Raw genomic sequence first — 21081 nt, 5'->3', positions numbered from 1 at the left:
TCAGAGCATCCAGCTTGGAGAATACTGTAGCTCCTCCTACTTTGGGGAGGAAGTCATCCATTGTTGGGAGGATATATTTTTATCTTGCGACTGCTTCATTAAATCTTAAGATCCACAGAGATTCATATTTTTCCATTTTTCTTTATAACTGGTACCATTGAGGCCCACCATGCTGCTGTCTCAGAGATTTTCTCAATTATGCCAATCCACTTCATTTTCTTTAACTCAGTTTCCACTCTATGAAGTAATGGGACAGGAATCCTGAGAGATGTACATACACAGTCTGGTTCCGCATTGATTCTTAAGGTTATTTATACTGGATCTCCTTTCAAAAGTCCAATATCACCAAATACTCCATCGGGTTCTTCCACCTTTCTCACTAGGCCCATCATGGCTGCCACACTGCAGCTGAGAAGGTCTTTGATCCTTTGATTACATACAAAGCTATGCATTTGGAGTATACGTTGTTTCTGCGGTGAACTGGCCCATGCAGTTCAGGGCTAGTCAGAGCTGGGACAGATAACTTCAGCTTTGGGAGGGGTTGAAGGTCACTGTAAGTCCCTTCTGAGATGAGTCCCAAAGAAGAGGCTGAACTGCTAACAAAAATATGCAATGAAAATTAGGCTCTATACGGAGAGTACTTGAGAGCAAAAAGTGTCATGTATCTCTTTGCTAGGGGTGATCTGGGAAATCACTAAGCCTTATACTGTGTCTAGTACGTTAATTGAAACAATAATTAAAGAGAGAGTTAAAAGACATCTAATAATACCTATCTCTTTATATATTCGTAGATTTCAAGGCCAGAGGGGACCATTATAATCAACTAGTCTGACCTCCTGTGCAGCCAGAGAACTTCCCCACAATAATTCCTAGAGCAGATCTTTTACCAAAACATCCCATCTTGATTTTAAAATTGCAGTGCCCCTCATGACTAGAGGTGACCTCGCAGGCATCCCAGCCTCAGCATGGTCCCTCGAATTTTTAGGTCAATAATGCCATTGCTGCCAGCTAATTTATTATCATAAATGCTCCCAAAGTCACCAGGTGTTGCCCATCACCATAATATCAAAACCAGGCTCTTCTTCAGACTCCCTCTTCAATCAGAGCGGGCAGGTTTGCAGGTTACTCTCTGGTGGCCCCCAGCTGACCTCATAGCCCAAACAAAAAGCACAGAATAAACATCATCCACCCACGCTGGCTTAATGAAGATGCAAAATAACCAAGGCCCACCCACCCGGGGCTTAAGCTCTTAGTCCCTCCTGGGTTCTGCCCCCAGCTCATGACTATTCCCTCAAACCTTCCTTCTTTCTGGGCTCAGAGAAACCAGTGGGCAAACTTCCCCGCACTGCCCTCCTGGCCTGGAGCTTTCCCAGCTCTCTTCCCCCAGCAGCTCTCCACTACTGCTCCCTGGGAAAACTCCAACAGCTAGATCACTGTCTCTCAAGATCTTCCCCCAAATCCCAGCCGCCCCTTCCCACCTCTCTTTCCCAACCACTGCCTGACCCTTTAGGTAGGCCAGGTGTCTTCTCTTCAGTCCCCATTGCAGAAAATCAACTAGGCACAGTTGGGCTGGGCCTGCTTCCTCTTAAAGAGGCCTGGACAGCCTCATCTAACTTTTCCGCAGTAGTTAAAAAATGTGGGGGCTCCTATTTACCTTCTTTCTTAATACACAAGCAAGGGGATATTCAGTGAAACTGAAAGGCAACACATTTCAAATGGCTAAAGGAAATCCCATATACAAGGCACAGTTAACCTGTGGAACTCACTGACACAAGGCAGCAAGCCCAGTAGAATTCAACAAAAGAGTAGACATTTGTATAACTAGTACTAAGAGAGGGCCAGCTCTGCCACTTGTGTAATTCCGTCTAGCTCCATGGAGCTTCACTGATTCACACCAGCTGAGCATCTGGCCCAATACCTAGAATTACATTAGATAGGATAACATTTTCTAAGGGTGCTTTGGGACACTAGCCAATCACTAACTGCCTGGGAGTAGATAGAACTCTCCCCACAGGCCCCTTATTGCAAAATTGTCAGTTATTTTGTAGGGCTTTCTCGCATCTTTCTCCAAAGCATCTGGTATTGGCCACTGTCAGAGACAGGATACTAGACTAGACGGGCCATTTGTCTGTTCCTGTTTCACAAATCCTATGTTCCTTCCTATTTTGTTTGCTAATGTCATTATTTGCAGTTTTAGGTCTCCCTCCCTGTGTATCATTTCTGGATAGGCTGCGACTCTTAATCTCTATTTGTTTATTCATTTTGCTGGAAAGCTTTTCAGTTCACCTTTAACATAACTCACATGTAATTTAATTACAAGGGATGTTCAGTGGTGAGTTCATCTTATCAAAGAGGAGCATTAATTAGATCATGAGCAGTCTGGGGGGTGGAGGAAGAAGCGGGAGATACATTGCGAGAGTGTGTGTTATGTCATCTGAGCAGTGATTAAATTATTATTATCCCCACCTCTTCAGTAGGAATTTCTCACACAGATTGATGACTTCACATAGCAGAATTTCACTATCAAACATTCACTGCAAGATCGATTTTTAAAAAGCCTATTTTATTTGATGAGGGTTTATGGACATCCCTCCAAGGACTCAGTGGGACTTTCCACAAGAATGGAACTGACCAATCCCATTCCCTGCTGGAGGATCAAGCATTTGACTGTGTGTCCTAGGGCCTATAATGAGTGTGAATGGAGATTCTCCTTTAGCTCAGAAGGTAGGCATGTGTGTTTTGGAGCAGGAAGATCAGTGTCCCCCCCCTCCCACACACACACATTGTTGCTGTGATGTTCTTAGTGACTGTGGTATGCAGAATGGTGACAAATGGGAAGTTGTAGATGGCCATGAATTTTGTTGTACTAGGTACACAGAACAGACAGGGTGGTGGGGATGTAATAAAGAGCCTATTTCCAATACTTGCAAGGGAATGATGGGGTGAAACAGAGCAACAGTTTCTATTGCACACAGTCCTCACCAGCAGTGGCGGGATTACGATTTTGTTGGTCCCTGGGCCAGAGCAAGTGGGGAAATGGGGTCAGTGCATGGAGGTGCCCATTTTTCCAGGGCCCCTCAATTGGCTGGGGCGCCTGGGCACGGACCCCCATTGGCCCAGTGGCTAATCTGCCACTGCTCACCAGTAAGTTTGTTCTTGTGCTCCTCATGCTCTAAGAGCTGTTTATGAAAGGCAGAAAATTTGCATTTGATATACATTTTCCGAAAGTCACAGGCTGATCACAAGTTTGGTGGCAACACAACATACTCCGTGCATGAGCAGGCAGGGAAAGTGCTGACAATGCTCACGTCACTCTCTAATGCCCCCTACTGGCTGGAAGGGGCCACGCCTAGCACCGCTTAGCCAGAGAATAGGAAAACCTGGCATAGAAGCCTTTGATGTGGCGGGAAGCTTCAAGGGAAACTCTCCCCTGGCCAAAAGCCCTTGGGAATTAAAGAGCTGTCCCATCAGCCTGAACTCTGTCTGCTGAGTATATGCTTCTCCTTAATTACAATGGAAGGATAATCTCAATTTGGTTAAACCCCAAGGGTCTGATTCTCCTCCACCCTGGTGTAGATGGGCAGCAACTCCACTGCAGTCAGTGGCGTTCCACCCACATGGAGCCAGCATCAGGGACAGCAGGATCAGGGGCAGGATGTTTTGCCCATTATTTGTGGAAGAATTAATCAGAAAATTGCAGTCCGGCAGGCTTCAGCGCAGGAGTCCAATCCCTTTAAATCGTCTATCCCCCGCCACCGAGCTCTCAGCCACGGATTATTTAAATAATGGCTCCGTTTTGATTTTATTCTATTTTTTAAAAGCGTCCCAGGATTTTGTATCAAATCAGATATAAAATTATATTAATCATCCAAACATGGCTCTGCTGGATTTCCCAAGCCTCTGGAAGGTGGAAGAGGGGCAGGCTGACGGGTTCATGTCCATGGCCCAACCTGTGATGAAATAACAGCCTGGGACTGATGTCTGGAATAGTGCCGGGAGGGATATTGCTGTCAACCTTTCACTTGTGCAGACCTGATTTAATATTAGGACTAGATCACATGTGAAATGAGCATGGTGATCTCAGCCTAATCCACTATAACATTCCAGCTGGTGGGTCAGGGAGCTGCTGAAGGTCAGGATGGAGGGCTTTTCCCATTGCTCCCAATACCCCACTGGGTCACTTTTCTGCCTCTATGTGTTTGTCCCCTACAAATACCCTACACAGGACTGACCCTTCGCCTTCCCTTGAAGCAAAGCTTCACTTCCCAGAGGTACTTTATGTTTTTTAGTGTGGCTCAAATTCAACCCAGGTGTAGACTGGCACACCTTCATTTGAGAGGAGTTGTAATCGCACTCTCTAGTGCCATTGCTGAATTTGTTCCTTTGACTCAAAGGCCCAAATTCTGGATAGATGATGTTGGACAGATAGAGGGACATGGGGACAGGCAGATCCTCTGTCTATCTTACAGCAGAATTTGCCCCAGTCTTTGGAATCTATATGCTGCTCCAAAGAAAAATAGACAGAGAAAATTAAAAACAGCCTTGAAAAAAATACAGCATGGGGCAGAACCCCTGATCAGTCCAGATCTGCTCTCAGCCTGCAACCATGTCTGCAGGAAAGGTTGTCCTAAGACTGAATGCAGTTTTACCTTGACTTGTTCTCACAGAAGCCCAGCACAAGGGCTGACTTTCCATGTGAGCAGGAGTAAGAATTATTATATGCAGACCAGGGCTTGACAAAATACAACGCAGGCCTGGCCCAGCCCCAAGGAGTCTAAAAAGGCAGGACACAGTGCAAGACCCTGAGGAGGGAGGAGCTTGGCATTACTTTTTGTAGCACTATTAATTCACTTCCAGTGGGCACCACAAAGAAGCCAGGCTTTAAAGGGGACTGGACTGAGGACTGGGTGGTGAGAAAGCCGTGGTGAGGAGCAGTGCTGAGGCAAGGACAGAGAAAGGGTGTCGCTGGCAGAGCACACGCTGTGAGGGTGGAACATGGCAAGAGCTGAGACAGCGGAGGTGATGGTGAGTCTTCCCTTGTATCCAGTAGGATGGTGAGTAGCGCACTCACATGCCAGGTGCAAGACTTGGTTCAAATCCACACTCTGCCTCATGTGGAGCAGGGATCTGATCCCAGATCTCCTAGCTAAGTGCCTTCACCACTAAGCTGTAGGGACAGTCCAGAGTGGGTTACTCTCAATCTCCTGGTGAAGCTGTTCCGCTTTGTAAAAATTACTTAAATATATGGGAGCGGGGACTCAAACCTGACTTTGCCACAGCCCAAGGGGATGCCCGAACCACTAACTAGAAAGTCACTCTTACCCTCTCTCTGGCACAATACCTCGGGGCTGTGGATTCCACTAGGCAGCAGTGTGCCTAAAGTTAGACCTTCAAAGGCTCAGCCTAACTCCCCTTTGCAGATCTAGTCCTAGCTGTCTCCCTGTTCAGTGTAGCATTCCATGCATGGCATGGTCTCTGGTCAACAAGAGAGACAAAGGGGGGACCCAAATGATGTGGAAACTTCTATAATGCCTGGTCTGCACTTCACAATTAGATCAACCTAGTTACTGCCTCTCAGCGAGATAGATTAACTACATTAATGGAAAAACCTCCTGCTGACAAGGTGGGAAGCGCCTGGGCTATACCAGCACAGCTGCTGCAGTGGAGACATGCCCTGAGTCTGTAGCCGAGGTTGTTTTGTTTAACAAATGCCTCCTGTTCAATAAGATCAGCAATTCCACATATTGTGCTAGGGAGCATCCAAAACAGTCATGGGGGTGGCTCATGCACTCAAACTGGGTGGGGCCTGGTGTGGTTAGTTCCTGACCTCAGTTTTTAAAATATCCCTGCAAAATGATGCGGCAGGTGTCTGAATAGCTCCAAACCACAGGCCCGGCTGGCTTTCAGTTTTAAGTATCATATAGGGAAGACTCCAAGCCTTCAGGGGCAGGGAGGAGGGATGCTGCAGATCCTTCTGCATGACTTGCCCTGGGGAGCTGAACCTTTCCGACAGGGCCTTTGTGTAACTTCAGCATTTAATGTATAAATTTAGCCCTGCTTTACATCCTACCCGGTGTAATTCAATTTGGCTGTCAGCAGACTGGCAGGGAGCCCAGGCCTTGTGGAACCACCCGGGGAATAGCACATCAAGCTACAAGAAACACCTTCCCCAGGCAGCAGGCTGGAGCCTGCTCCCATCCTGGAGCTGCCTGGAGCCAGACTGAGGTTATTTGTGGGGAGGAAGGAACTGAATCACTTTTTAAGGGGAGTTAACTCTGTGTGCTGGATAAGGTGCCAAGCTGACGGACTCAGGAGACACATACAGCACAAGTTGCCCTGCCAGTGAACATGAGCCATGCCCTGGCGGGACTCTGCCTTAGGGAGGTAATTCAGCCTCTGTGCCCAGGCAGGGCATCCTGTTCCCCTGTGTGCTCCAAATAGGCCACATGGGGAACCACTGTCCCTCTGCACTAACAGCTGTGCAGAGACCAGGCTTTGAGGCACTGGACTGAGATGGGTGGGGACACACAGGGAAGGCCATGGTGGCTGTCTGCAAGGTCCTCCCTCAGCCTCTGCACTGCCCAGCAGAGGTGCTGTGCTGCTGCTCACTGAGAGCTTGCTAAGCAATCCTCCCCAGCACACACCTCTTTGTTTCCCACAGCCAAGCAAGCGGGAGTTACTGCTGCTCAGGGCAGCAGGAGTTATTAGTTCCACAGCCCTGAGAGGAGAACGCGCCAGACAGCAGCTCCCCACACAGCTCTGCCCCCTGGCTCCACACCCCTGTGCCACATAACCCATCAGCATGGAGAGAAGCAGGGAGATGCTTAGCTGGGGGCGCCTTGCAAACTCCCGTACCATCCTGCCCCTCCCTTGTCCTGCTCCCTGGCCCTTTATTGTGCTGGGTCAGGGTCATCCTGCTCCACACCAGGAGAGGTAGACAGTTTACGAATCTGTTTTCCCCATTTAGAATCTGTGCCTGCTGCTTCCTCGAGAGCCTCCATCCATGGCCTCTTTTCGGAGTAGCGACTTCCTGAGTGCTGGACGGAGGCCCTGACTGACCTTCCCACCTGGTGCTGGGTGGGAGCAACTTCTGATTGCTATGCTGGGGTAGGACTGAAGTCCTAGGCAGGGATAGCCCCACACCTCATTGGGAATCTCCTGCACCAGTCAGGCTACGTGGAATGTGTAAAACCTCATTGTGGGCAAGCAAACACGGGTGGGCACTGTGACACCCTGGCACCCCAATATTCACTACTGTCATGTAATTAGGATATGTTTTGTACAAAGTATGCCTTGTGAGGTATCATTTTAAAAGTCTTGATCTGCTAGACATTAATATCTGGTTGGATTGTATGTGCTTTCATTGTATGTGAAGTTATGAAGTTTGGCTATGTATGTGTTATTGAAACATGTTATGAGGCTGAAAAACACCCACAAGCAGCCTTTCAGATACAACAGTAAAAAGGCCAAACAATGTTAGTGGCTTATTGAGGAAATGCAGACAAGCACAAGGATTACCCCAGGAACTGTGTACAACAGAAACCTTTCAGAGATAGCACTACACAATGGGAACTGTTTGACCCAGGTCACAGCAAAAGAGCTTTCCAGCAAGTGGGAAGAAGATATAAAAGGGGGAAAATGACATCATGTGGGTACCTCATTCTCCCTACAACAACACACCTGGAGACACCTGAGGAACAAAGACTGAACTGGGGGAAAGTGATGGTCCCAGGCCAAAGAGATTTCTAGCCTGTGTATGAAAATCTGAGAAATCCAAGCTGCAAAGCCAAGGCAGCTTGTGCCTTAAGAATCTGCCAGCCTGTTTATCACTCAGGGTGAGAATTTGCTAATTCATATCCTGCCTATCTAGTATGTTAAACTCAGTTTGTGGTTTTGTTTTTTAAAAGGTAATCTACTTTGCGCTGTTTGCTATTACTTAAAATCTATCCCTTTCTAGTTAATAAATTTATTTTATGTTTTAATCCAAAACAGTGTGCCTTTGCCTATGGTCCCTGGGGAAAATCTCAGCTTGGTTACCACAAGTGTACATGGTCCTCTTCACATTGAGGGAGAGGAGGACCAGGTGTTAAACCCATATACTGGCCAAATTTTCACCAGGCAGGACAGTACTGCTCTGGGGTCCTAGGCTGGGAGGCTGGCAGTTAGAAAGCCTTCATGTGACTGCAGCTGGGTGTGTCCCTACCTGTGTGAATGCTGGTGAAAGTGCAAGGTTGGAGGGCTTTGCAACTTGTCACAGCAGCACGTGTGAGAAGGAGCCCAGGCTGGTGGGTCAGAGGGCTCAGTGGTACCCCAGTTCCAGGTTGCACCCCGGGGGGACCTGTCACAGGCACGTTACAGGAAACTGAGACGGTTTGCACTGATCAGCATCAGTTAGTTACAGGAAGGGCTAGTGACACCAAACTAGCAAGAGACAGACATGGGGCAGTCGAAGGAGGTGCAGAGAATTCTTTAGGCCCTTCTCCTGCCCTCCCGCCCCCACTTGCCCCATAGACTCTCCAGGCCCTGCTACCCTGATGGTGTTGCAGTGTCCCTCATGGTGCACATGGGATGGGGATTGGCTGCAATGAATATAAAAGGAATTCTTTAAGGAGGCTGCTGGACACAAAATAACTTTGAGGTTCTCTCTCGCCCTCCGATTGATTCATACAGCCGCTGCTGCCACCCTTTGGGCTGGCACTGTGGGATTGGAGTGGGCACCACCACATGAACTGCTACAGTGTGAATTAGTGCCAGAACTGGCACTGCAACAACTCATATCCTCTGTGGATCAGCACAGAGGGGGACCTGTAACACACTCACCACTGGGTTAGCTCATCACTCAGGGAGCCTTATTGCCTCGCCTGGCTGAAGCAGCCTGGGAAGGGCTGTTGATCTACACGCCTGGTGGGCTCCAAGCTCTGGAGAACCCCATGCCCTAAACAGCCTGTGTTTAGCAGCAGACAAACACACATGGCCTAGCCCCATATGCACACTGTTGCTCTGTTTGGCTCTGGAGACTTCTGCAATAGAACACACAGTGAGGCCCACTAAAGGGCTCCCAAACTATTTAAAGGGATACTTCCCAATTCCTATACATTGCACGCTCCCTGGGCTCCGTTCTGGGAATAAAAAGGGGAAAGCTCAGGATGGCAAATCCAGAGCTAAATAAGCGTAAGTTTTTAAAAATAAAGTATTGCCAACCCCAAGAATTCAAAAGTCACAGGACTGGCTTAAGAATCTTGAGATTTAAATACACACCCCATTTGGGTTCCTTTTATTTAATTGCTTGTCATTTTTTTTTTTTTTTTACCTTTTAGGTCACACTGGAGTCACATTTCTAAGCTTTTATCCAGGACCACGAGGGTTAGAAACATACATTAGAAAAACAAAACAAAAAGAAAGCTAAGTTTTGCATGAATTCACATGACTCCAGGAGCTGGGACTTTCAGAAATACAACAGATAGTACCAGTCTCATCATTAAGTCATGAGAGTTAGCAGCACTGGAAATACAAATGGAGGGGGAAAGTTGCCTCCATATGAAAGCTTTTCCTTGGGACATTTTGGAAAGGACTCTGTAATAAAACCTAGCTCTCATATTGTGCTTTTCAGCAGCAGATCTGAAAGTGCTTTAGAAAGGGAGGTAACTACTACGATTCCTATTGTCCCCCCCCTCCCCCGCTTAGGGACGGAGCACCCACAGTCAGCCACGTCCGTTTCCTCGGAGACAGGAAAGGCCCAGCCAGGCCTTGCTGAGCCAAAAGGGCATTTTTCACATAGCGCCGCAGAACAGGAGGGCTCCCTGCCAACTTCAGCAGTTCTCTCTCCCCTTTCCTCCCTCCCTCCCGACCCACTGCCATGAAAACCGCAGACTGTCTGACAAAGAGGAAAGATGAATGGAAAACATCACCCTAAGCAAAAAAAACCCTGGCGTGATGCATTGCAGAAAGAGGGGGCCGTGGGCCGTGCAGCACCATTTATTCAGTAATGCTGGCAATATCAATACGGACACCAGCAGGGCTCCCCAGTTCCAGGGCCTGGCGCACCTTGGAGCTCTGCAAACTAACTCCCTCCTGCTGAGATATAAGTGCCACCCCAAGGGAAAGAGATGAAGCAAAGTTAACCAAGCAGGAGGGGGTGGTCCCTGTTTAACCCCTGCCTGTTTTAAGGGGGCACAATTCTTGTCCAGTTAAACAGACCCTACATAGATATCCATCACCAGCTGTGTGCAATTTAACACCACTGTATCCTTCTGAGGCCCACAGAAGAGTTATCAAATCAGATCTGCCTTCAGATTTCTCCATCTGTGCGCAGTTGCAGGTGTGGTTTGGTTGAGCGTTCTCTCCTAGGATTTCCAAGCTAAGCCCCCTCATGGACTGATCAGACAAGACGGGGAGTCGTACAGGGCATAGGACAAAAGGCTGTTGTGTTAGGAGCAACAGGAATTACAGGGGTGAGAAAGAAACAGCGGAGCTTTTCATAAGAGGTAGACTGAGCAGGATAGAGAAACTTCTGAGCACCCAGCCCCTCTGATCGCTGTATCCTTTCACCACTGACGTAACCTTGTCCTCTTCCCCTTTTCTGATTCGTGTCTAGCTGCCATCAGAACTCACTTCCCTTTGACATTTCCCTTCCAAAAATATACATTTATCTAGCACTGATCCAGAGCAAAACCTTCCACCTCCCAGATTGGGTCCCGACCAACAGCTCTCCTTTGTTACTCCCATTCTCACACATGATGAGTGGATTCCAGAAACTGAAACATCACTTTGGCAGGCACTTCTGTCCTTTAACCTCCTTATCTAGATCTGAGCCACAAACCAGCGAGGTGATGCAGACAAGCAGCAGGGGCCAGGGCCAAAGGATGCAAGCTGCCTCCCCCACACAGCTCTGCCAATTCATGATAGTCCCGGCTTTCAGCATACCCTGAGAAGCCAGTATCAGCAGCCACATACAACCCCAGCTCTCATGATTTTATTGTGAATCTTGCAATAATTGGTGTTTAAATCCCCAGCTGCTGGAGTCATGGGAATAGATAGGGAATCTCAGCTTTCCTTCTGAAAAATAAGGAAGTTTCTAGCTCTCAAGGTTTCAGAGAAAGGCATGAAAATATGACCCCAGTAAATTTCAAAGCTCAGAATCGGAAGGCAAAGAAAACATACCCAATATATCTTTTGAAAACTCATGATTTTTAAGCCAATCTTGTATTTTGGGGGAGCTGACTTGCGATTTTGAACACTCAGGGTTGGCAGAACTGTGAATGCACCTCAGGTCTTATCTGCATCCTCCAACATCTATCATTTCGCTCCTAGGACCTCAGACAGCTCTGCCAATGCACTTCAGTACTAACCTACAACATTGCCTGGTGTTCCACAATGCTCCTCATCCTGAGGTCAGCCCGCACTACTACTCCACTACCAGGCTTCCAATACAGCTCTGCCCATACCCCTCAGTCCTAGGGCCAGATTAACCTTTTGTGGGCCTGGCGCCAAACATATTTGTGGGCCCCCATGTAGGCAATGGAGCATGGTGCAGGCAGGTCAGTCCCCGGACCGAGGGGCCAGCCAGAAGCAACAGGGCATGGCATAGCAAGGGAAGCATCGCTCCACCCAGTGCGAGGGCACTATTTACAAACTGGCAGTTGCCAGACACACAGTGGCCTGCCCGGCCCTGTGCTGCCAGCATGCCCCTTCCCCTTGGGGGCAGGTCCATGCCACACCACACAGCCTCCCCTGCCCAACACCCAAAGGCCCCCTGGACCCACTATTCCCAGTGTCCCCCCAGACCCACCCACAAATGCACAGTACCCTACACACCACCACCCCTACCCAAAGCCTCACCACAACTGCCCAGCACCCCACACAGAACCCCCACTCCCTAGTGCCCCAACACACACTGATCTTCCCTGCCCCCTCACAGCCCAGCACCCCCCGCCCCATACTCTCCTAAGCCCTGCTTCCCAGCCGCACTCACCTGGGAGGTGACTGTGTCTGCCGGGCTGAGCCGGCCGCGCAGCCATGGCTGGTCCCAGGGTCAGGAATCGCTCCAGTCCCTCGGGAGTGGCGTGATCAGCCAGGCCAGGACATGCCCTGGCTGGGGTCCCTCAAGACGCACTTGCCTAGAGGGGTCCAGCCAAGCCCTCCACATTGTTGCCCCACCCACACACCTGGCTGAGACTGGCCAGGCTTCTGCACCAATCCCAGGTGGCACAGCTCCGGGGAGACAGGTGGGGCCCCACAGGTGGTGGGAAGTAGAGACTGCCCAGAGGCGGAGGTGGAGGTGCATTGGGGTCCGGCCAGGGGGTTGAGAGGAGCCCTCGGCCAGCTGGTGGGCAGGCTGAGAGGAGCAAGTGGTGGGCGGGGGGAGCCAGCAGAGTCTTGGGGCACAGTGCAAGCAGAGCAGGCCAGGGCCCCTTCTGAGCATGGGCTCAGCTCCATGGAGCCACTGGTGCCATTGTAAACCTGGCACTGCTCAGTCCTCAGTCACAGCACCCGGGGGCTCGTTCTAGGGGACAGGCAAGCAGGGTGGTCACCCTGGGTGCCAACCTGCTGTGCCACTTGGCTCCCCTGCTCCTTGGCCACTTGGGATGGGTGGGATGGGAGAAACATTTTCTGCCCTGGCCAGCAAAATGGCTAGGGCCGCTTCTGCAGCATCTCCTCCCTGCTCTCCTGTGCTGGGCCCCCAAAGCTCTGCCAGTACACCTTGTCCTGATGTGCAGCCCTCTGCTTTTCCACTACCAGGCTCTGCTGATACCCCTTAGTCCTCACCTGCAACCACCCACCCCGCAGGACTCTGTCTCTAAACAGAGACTCCCAATGGCATGGAGGTCAGCAGTCAGCATTGCAATGTGTGACCAGTCTCCTGGGGATTATATGCAGACCCACAAAATCCATTCCATCTGTGACAACCTTTGCACTCAGGCCATCAGATTACAAAGGGCTCAGCTAGCACTGAAACCTGCTAGGAAAAGCAGCTTTCTTGGATTGTGCCTTCTTGGAACACTTGGCTTCTCTCAAAATAAACCTTCCTGGCCAACAAGAATGACAACCTGCAATTTCATGATTGCTGTCTGGAACGCAGAAGCCAGAGACAACAGGGCTCATTGTGTTTTCCAAAGGTTAAAACACAGGGTACAGATGTTATCTTAGTGGCTGTCTGAGCCCTTTAAATCCTTCTGATAAATGGATAAGTCCCTCCCTCCAATCTCAGACCAGGTTCAGTGCCACCATTGATAAGAATGTCTCCTCCCACGAGAATGTCACTGTGCTGGGGGCAGAGACAGAGAGGCTGTTTTGCAGAGGGCGCAGTATTGCTCTGGACTGGACCCAGAGCTCCCCGGCCCTGCTGCTGGCAATAACTCTGCTCGTGTAGATTTATTTCCTGGTGCGCAACATTGTCTGGGAAATACGGTTGGGAAAGCAAGTCAGGCTGCAGCTGAACTCTCTCTGACCCCGCCGTGGCCAAGTTTTGTTGATGCAGAACAGACCGCCAGTTCCCAAGGTTTACCTTGGAACAGACGCAGACAAATACCTGGCAAGGAGGAGGAATGAACCGACTTTGCAAAGGAATAAATCAGCCACAGGCGCCCAGCGCTGTCCCAGCATAACCAGCATAGGAACCAAGGCCTACAGCTGCCTGGAGGGGGAAGCTGAAGGGTAGAAGCTAGGCTGGGTGGTCCCTCAGCAGAGCAGAGAGGAGCTGTCACATGGCACAAACTTCTGCTGAAGCTGCCAGTGCTGCCATCCACTCCCTGGCAGGCTTGACTCCAGCCCTCTGCATTATAACGAGGCCCATCCATTGGGCTAGGATGCAGGGAAGCTGGGTTCAATTCCCATCTCAGCCACAAATGTCACACGTGACCTTGGCCGGGTCATTGAATTGACTATGGGCTTCAGTTCCCACATCTGTAAATAGGACCATCCTTCCCTCCCTCATCAGGCAGTTGTGAGAACGTCCAGGACTGACTGTGAGGTGCCCAGACACTACCCTAATGAGAGCCGCAGAAGTATCTAGAGTGATAGACTCTGTTATGGACCAGGGCATGTATCTTAGAGTCCCTATGCCCCTCCACCCATGCTAGGTCCCTTCATCATGAAGGACGCCTTTGGACTGAGACCCAGAACACGGAGTCAATTGTATGAGGGGGCTGCTTGTGATGGTGGGCTTACTTCCCATTTAAGTGTTATGTTCCTAAAGTTCATGCTTCAGGGCTTCAGCCAGCCACCTGCAGGGGGTCAGGAAGGGATTTTGCCCACCCCCAATGTATTCTGAGAGGGTCTTTTGGAAAAATCTCCTTAATTTGAAGCACCAGGGATAACTACAGCTGGAGATGGGATATTGGACGAGGCAGGCCAGGCCTCTGCATTGCACCTACTATTGTCTCAGGTGCTTGGTTGCCTCGTTCTTGCTCACATGCCATGTGGGGGGCCCAGAAGGAGTTTCCCCCCAGGGCAGATTGGCAGTAACTTTGGGAGTTTTCACCTTCCTCTGCAGTGTGGGGTGTGAGTAACTTGCCAGGATTATTTGGGTCTCTCTCACTTCATTTTTTCCATGCCTTGCAGGGGTCTCAGGCACTGGTATCTCTCAGTCCCTCCTTTGCTCTGCCTGTGGCACAGAACAGTCTGGTCTCCTGGGGCTGGTCTCCTTTCTGTGGTTTGATTTCAGGGGCCGGTGCTGGGTTGTGGTGGTGGCCTCCTCAACTATAGAAGAGGTCCCGCTGCATGATCTACTGGTCCCTTCTGCCTTATATCCACCTCTATGAATCCTGGCTCTGCTTCAGCCTTCCCGTGATTTAATCTCTCTGGGCCTCAGTTCTACACCGGCACAAGGGGACACTAACCCTTCCTTTGTCTGGGTGGCTTGTGAGCTCCCCGGGGCAGGGCCTAGTGCAATGAAGCCCTGATATCAGCTGGGGCCTCTGGGTGCTAGAGAGAGCCACACACCAGGGTGGGGAGAGGAGAGGGGGGTTGGGTGGTGGGCAGTTTCAGGAGGTGAGCTGGAGGGGCTGGTGAATGGATTGCTCTTAGGGGAGGGTGTGGAGTGAGGGATATGGTGACTTTGGGGCAAAATTCCATGAGATGTCCCCTAGTTTCCGAGTGCCAGGTGAGAGCTTGAATCCACAACACAGAGTTTGGGGGTGATGGGGAGGCTAGCCCCCACAGCCTGTGTGCAGGATGAGGCTGTAGATCTATCTCCCCCTTCTTTAACTTGTACAAAGCATTTCTGTTACAGTAGAGCCACAGCTTCTGGAGTCCCAGTCCTAGACCATGCGGCCTGTGAGGCAAAGGCATGCTCAGCTATTGAAACATGGTAAATGGCACACAGAAACACGCTCTCCTTCTCTCTCACACACAAACTGATGTGACACAGACACATGCACATACTCACACATGGCACCTGTGCACTGTATGAACTACACACAGCGCAGCAGTCTGCCTAGAAACTCGGATTTGAGCTATGCACCAACAATCTTTTGGAATCCAGAGATTTCAGCTTCTCAAACCAATATGGCTTACTCAATAAATAAAGCGAGAAGGCAAGAAATCTAGCCATAGTGAATGCCCTCTGGCAACAGGACCCAGGCAAAAAGGGCCTCCTAGCACTGTGGGGTTTCAAACAGGCCTCTTCACTTTCTGCTGGCAATCCGCGATCTGCACCCTGGCTCACGTTCTGAAGAGCTTCCTGGACAGTTCATTTAACAACCTTGCAAAAAAATCCAGCCAAGTATGGACCCACTTGTCACATGTGTCCCTCTGTCTTGCAATCTAACACACTCATGACTGGTTGTGGTCAAGCCAAGCCTTCAGTTCCTTTTGCCTATGAGCATGGAACATTGTCAGGCTTAATCAGGATTCTACACCTCTTTACTTGTGAGTACTCTCTGAATGTGCAATAGCGTTGTGCACACGTAGGACTTGATGCTTTTGTCCTTCTAAGATGCATTGTGGTGCAGGGTGAACTCCTGCAGTGATATCCTGACAATGGCTTAGCAGCTAATGCCTGTAATAAGCAGCAGCCACATTTTATGGCTCATGGGCACCTTGTGTTCCCTCATCTCTGTGGTATATCCACCTCTGCTGCGTTTCTCATGATAGACGCAGGTTGTAAATGCTTTAGAGTAGTGACTATTAGAGGTAGGTGAATAGCTGATTTTTCAATTTGGCCACCGCTCTGATAAAAAGTGGGTTGGGGGGGTGGGGGAAGAAGTGTTCTGGATCAAACCAAAATTATTATTTTTTCCAAATTTTTTGGTAAAGCAAAGAAGTAAAAAAAAAAGTTTTGGGTGGAATTAAGTGTTTAGTTTAACCCACATTGAAATGTTTCATTGTAGTTGCAGGGGGGTTTACTGGAAAAAAAAAACCATTAGGGAAATTCTGAAATGAAACATCTTTCTGAAAAGTCAAACTACTTCAATGTTTCTGAAAAGTGTATATTTTTAATTTACTGAAACTATTCACCATAACGGACCTGAATTCATGAATAGTCTTTGTTGCCTCAAATCTACATTTTTGATGCAAAAAAAAAAATTGGATGAAAAATGTCACCCAGTTCTAGTGACCATCCTTTTGTTTATATGTTTGTACAGCACCTAGCGCTATGAATCACACTATCCCTAACTCAGGCCACTAGTTCTCAACCTTTTTTCATTTGTGGACCTCTACAAAATTTCAAATGCAGGTGCAGACCCCTTTGGAAATCTATTGTCTGTGTATATAATTGCATTCTGTTCAGTCAGTTTGCAGACTAATCTATTGCAGATCCCTTAGACATTGTCCGTGGACCACAGATTGAGAACCACTGCACTAGGCAATACTATAATAATTATAATATCACAGGGGAATGTGACAGAGCTCTGGATATTTGGTGCTTCTGCACTATGGAAATTGCCACATTATTCCTCCCTTGTCACAGAACTTTGCTTTAGAACCTAAACCTACCTTTAAAACAGTGTTCAAATGCTGGCAGCAAAGAATGCCTTCAAATGTGGCGGCAGCATAACTGATGCAATGATACCTACCTCAGCCTGCAGCCAGCCTGAAACAACAGCTCTGAAAGCGGCTGAACAGCTCCATGCATCTCAGTGGGGTAGGAAGACTGAAATGGGCATGCTGCCAACTATTTCACTGCTTATTGTTGTAGTAGAAATATCTCCATCCCAAACTGCCACCTCACCCCCCACTCCAGGTGCCAAAAAGCTATCCACCAAAGCCTTCGACCACCTTCCCTCCCCCCACCCAACACAACTTAGATTCCGCAGTTTTACACAGTCGTTGCAAAAAGGAAGCGACACATGCAAAACTACAAATGTGACTAGCCCATTACTGCCAACGCCCAGCATTCAACCACTAGCTTGCTCCCCCTCCCCGCCAAAACCATGAGATTTTGAAGAATGAGAAGTTTGGGATTCTTTTATTTGCATTCTGGTAGCTGAATCTTTAGGATTCGTATTTTCAAGTTTCGCTCTGCAACAGCAAGCATCAGAAACTCTCCCCACCCCTCTTTTTCCCCCCTCTTTTTAAACAAAATCTGAGATTCTGATGACTCCAGGACCTGGGACTTTGAGCAGGAAATACAGAGAGAGAGCTGGCAATGCTGAATTAGCATAAAACAGCAAATGAAATATCACAGGGGCTGCTGTTCTGAGCATTAGGACTAGGAAAAGCAATGTGACCTAGTGGAGAAAGCCCGGGACTGGGGCTCAGGGGAGGTGGGTTCTATTCTGCAAGTCCCTTTGCGCCTCAGTTTCCCTATGTGTAAAACAGGGATAACGCTCCTGCCTTCCATTGGGAAGCCCTTTGAGATCCACTGATGAAGGACCCTATGTAAGTGCTAGGCAGTATTAGTCAGCTCAATCTTTCAATTAAACCCTTCATTTATTCCATTAAATGCAGCTGCCTTAGATGTCCCAGTCTGTTGCCCCAGGAGGGCCTTCGCCACAGTATTTTGGGGCAACTTTGCACAGTGAACATAGGGTCTTGACAAGAGGCATCATTTACAGTTGCCCCCCATCCCAGACCTTGGTTTGCCCCCCTTTCCAACTTTGGACATGGTCATTAGAACAGCAATAGTTGCCTAGTTTCTAATTTGTGATGCTTTTCGGGATGGAGAATGTTCTAGATGTTGACACTGTTTTACCCCCATGCCCCCAGCCTTGACTAGGGGCATTCATTCACTTTGGGACGTTTGTAACTTGGAAAGGAGGCATCTATCCTTCCCCGATTGCTCTCAGAGGGTGCAAGCACAAGCATTACGGTACATCGCAGGGAGCGCCTCTTGAGGCTAGAACAGGGCCTTAGAGGTTACAGCTGAGGAACTGCATTTCTCAAGGCCTTGCACTACCGTATGGAGTGACATGCACGCCCATCACACTAGTTTGAAAAAAGCAGGGATTGGTTGAGTGGAGAATGCAACACAGTTTAATGCCTCTGCAGGGCAGCCTGCACTCCTGTCAGCAGAGCTCTGGTTAACATCTCTGCTAGGGTCCACGCAGCTTAACTCCTATCTCAGGGCAGTCTGGTAAGAAGCCCATGCTGCATGTAGCTAAGGGAGACAAAAAACAGAGATGCTCTCTGCTTGGCCCAAGCCCCCCAGCCGGGAGGCAAACAACTCAGGGCCTCCCACTTCCTTTAAAAAGGAGGCTCTGTCAAATAGCTGCGTGCTCTGCTGCTGACAGGCAGCTTGGGCCATGACACAGGAGTGATTTCTGTAGCCTTAGGAAGGGAAAGTGGATGTAGAAGACATTGAGCTGGGGTAGCTGAGCTAAAGGGAGTACACTGATGGCAATTAGATAGACGGATCCCGGTGAGTGGGAGAGGTTAGCTAGACAGCCTGGTTGCTCACTATGATTTGCTCATAACTGCCAACACAGAGGCCCTCAAGTACCCACTTCTCTGGCTTCGTCCTGACAGGTCCTCTTGGTATACACACAGCCACCCGAGGCAGAGGAAAGACAGTTGGAGTACAAGTGGTGAAAGACCCACGCTGAGTCCAAACCCCTGCAGCAGAAAGCGGGTTTAAATCTTATACCATGATTGTGCAGGAAGCAAAGAAAGGTCAGTTTGTTTCCATGTAGTCCCAAGGGGAGGTGGACCTGTTCTTGGTGGTGGATGCTTTGCGAGACCTGGCTGTCTGCACTGGTAGCATAGCTGAGTTTCAGCTGTTGTGGGGAGCTTTCAGCTAAGACCCCTCCCATTCAGAATGAGCTGTCAGTATCCACGAAGGGGACAGCTGCAAGCTCTTCTCTGTTTGAGCGTCAACCTGGATTGCTCTAGGAAGTTCTGGTGGTCGCTGCTTCAGTCTGCCACATGCAAAGTTGGTCAGCACAGGCAGCAGCCATGCCAACTTCTTCCAAACCATGAGTATGCCACAACCCTGCTGTGGAACAGGCCACCTCAAGAGAGCAGAGGGAGTGCCGTCTCCAATGCCCAGTCAATACTTGCCCTCCATGCTGAGATTGCTAATAATGGACCTGTTACGGCCAATGGTGGTGGGTCTTGTGATGACCACTGGGAAATGGACTGAAACAAAAAAAATTGTGTTAAACCTTCAATTATTCAGTGTTTTGAGCATCTAAACCATGAAAGTCAAATAAAACTTGTCAGGTGGAGTCATCATTGTATGCAATAATTCAGCAGCTATATGTGAGCTGTGTTGGGGCTCTGTCCTCTGCATCATCTCATTCTGCGACTGATGAGTTCACAAAATGGATCATTAACCCCGATTTTCTGATCAGTTTTGTTAAAAGAAAGACAATCAGTTATAATTACAAGGGAAACCCTATGAACAGCTTGCTATGATGCACCAATATTTTATCCTTCCGATCAGGGCTCTTCTCAGAGTGCTCTGCTATTCTGGTCTGGCACCCAAAACTTTTGTTAATTTAATGGTTCTCTTTGTATCTCCCCTGGTGTGGCACTAAAGCTGAGACCACTTTGTGTTGCTACAGCACCCTCCAGCTGCACTTTGCAGATGCTCATTGACTATCTCCTCATGGCTGTGTGGGTAGAAATGTATGATTATTCTCATGAAAGAAGTGGGGAAACTGAGGCTTAGAGCCAATGAGTGGCTTATCCAACATCACACAAGAAATCAGTGGTAGAACCATAATGAGATCCCAGGCCCATCCTCCTAGACCACGGAGTTGGAAAATTGCAGCCTCCACGAACAGGACATATTTCTATTTCAATCTCCCTTGAGCAAGTTTGGCTCCAGGGGACAAAAGGGAAGAGTTCTTCTGCTAGCATGGCAGGCTATTCCTCTAGCGGGTCTGGAGGAGGGACTCAGAGGATGAGGAGGTCGCATCCTTCATTAAAAGGATTGATAGTGACCTAGAAGTTAGAGATGGAAACGTCCTCCTAGGTGATCCAGTCTATCCACTGGGGCTGAGGTAGGCTTGATCCCATGAGTAAGTTCTACATGACTTTGTCCTGGCTGCTTTGAAGTGACTGGAGCAATAAGATCACTATCATTTCCCTGGGGGGACTGTCCCATGATCCAACTGCTCTCACTGCTCGGAGCTGTCTCCTGATCTCCAGCCTATGTTGCCCCTTGCTTAGTTGCATCCCATAATGATTGTAAAAAGCAACAGAGGGTCCTGTGGCACCTTTAAGACTAACAGAAGTATTGGGAGCATAAGCTTTCGTGGGTAAGAACCTCACTTCTTCAGATGCAAGTAATGGAAATTTCCAGAGGCAGGTATAAATCAGTATGGAGATAACGAGGTTAGTTTAATTAGGAAGGGTGAGGTGCTCTGCTAGCAGTTGAGGTGTGAACACCAAGGGAGGAGAAACTGCTTCTGTAGTTGGATAGCCATTCACAGTCTTTGTTTAATCCTGATCTGATGGTGTCAAATTTGCAAATGAACTGGAGCTCAGCAGTTTCTCTTTGGAGTCTGGTCCTGAAGTTTTTTTGCTGTAAGATGGCTACCTTTACATCTGCTATTGTGTGGTCAGGGAGGTTGAAGTGTTCTCCTCCAGGTTTTTGTATATTGCCATTCCTGATATCTGACTTGTGTCCATTTATCCTCTTGTGTAGTGACTGTCCAGTTTGGCCAATGTACATAGCAGAGGGGCATTGCTGGCACA

General features: G+C 48.9%; 1 protein-coding gene across 1 annotated transcript in view; it reads right to left on the bottom strand.

Moving 5' to 3' along the window:
- The window catches only part of LOC101937411 (BTB/POZ domain-containing protein KCTD16-like), a 75561-nt gene extending 61466 nt beyond the window's left edge, over positions 1-14095 (bottom strand). Inside the window, exon 1 of the mRNA XM_024111706.3 lies at positions 11972-14095. Coding sequence (XP_023967474.2) covers positions 11972-12017 — 46 coding nt within the window. The 5' untranslated portion in view covers positions 12018-14095. The remainder of the gene's footprint in view (positions 1-11971) is intronic.
- Positions 14096-21081: the final 6986 nt, after the last annotated feature.

This window comes from Chrysemys picta, chromosome 9 (genome assembly GCF_011386835.1).
Source record: "Chrysemys picta bellii isolate R12L10 chromosome 9, ASM1138683v2, whole genome shotgun sequence".
NCBI lineage: Eukaryota > Metazoa > Chordata > Testudines > Emydidae > Chrysemys > Chrysemys picta.
This window is presented reverse-complemented; position numbering and strand designations above follow the sequence as displayed.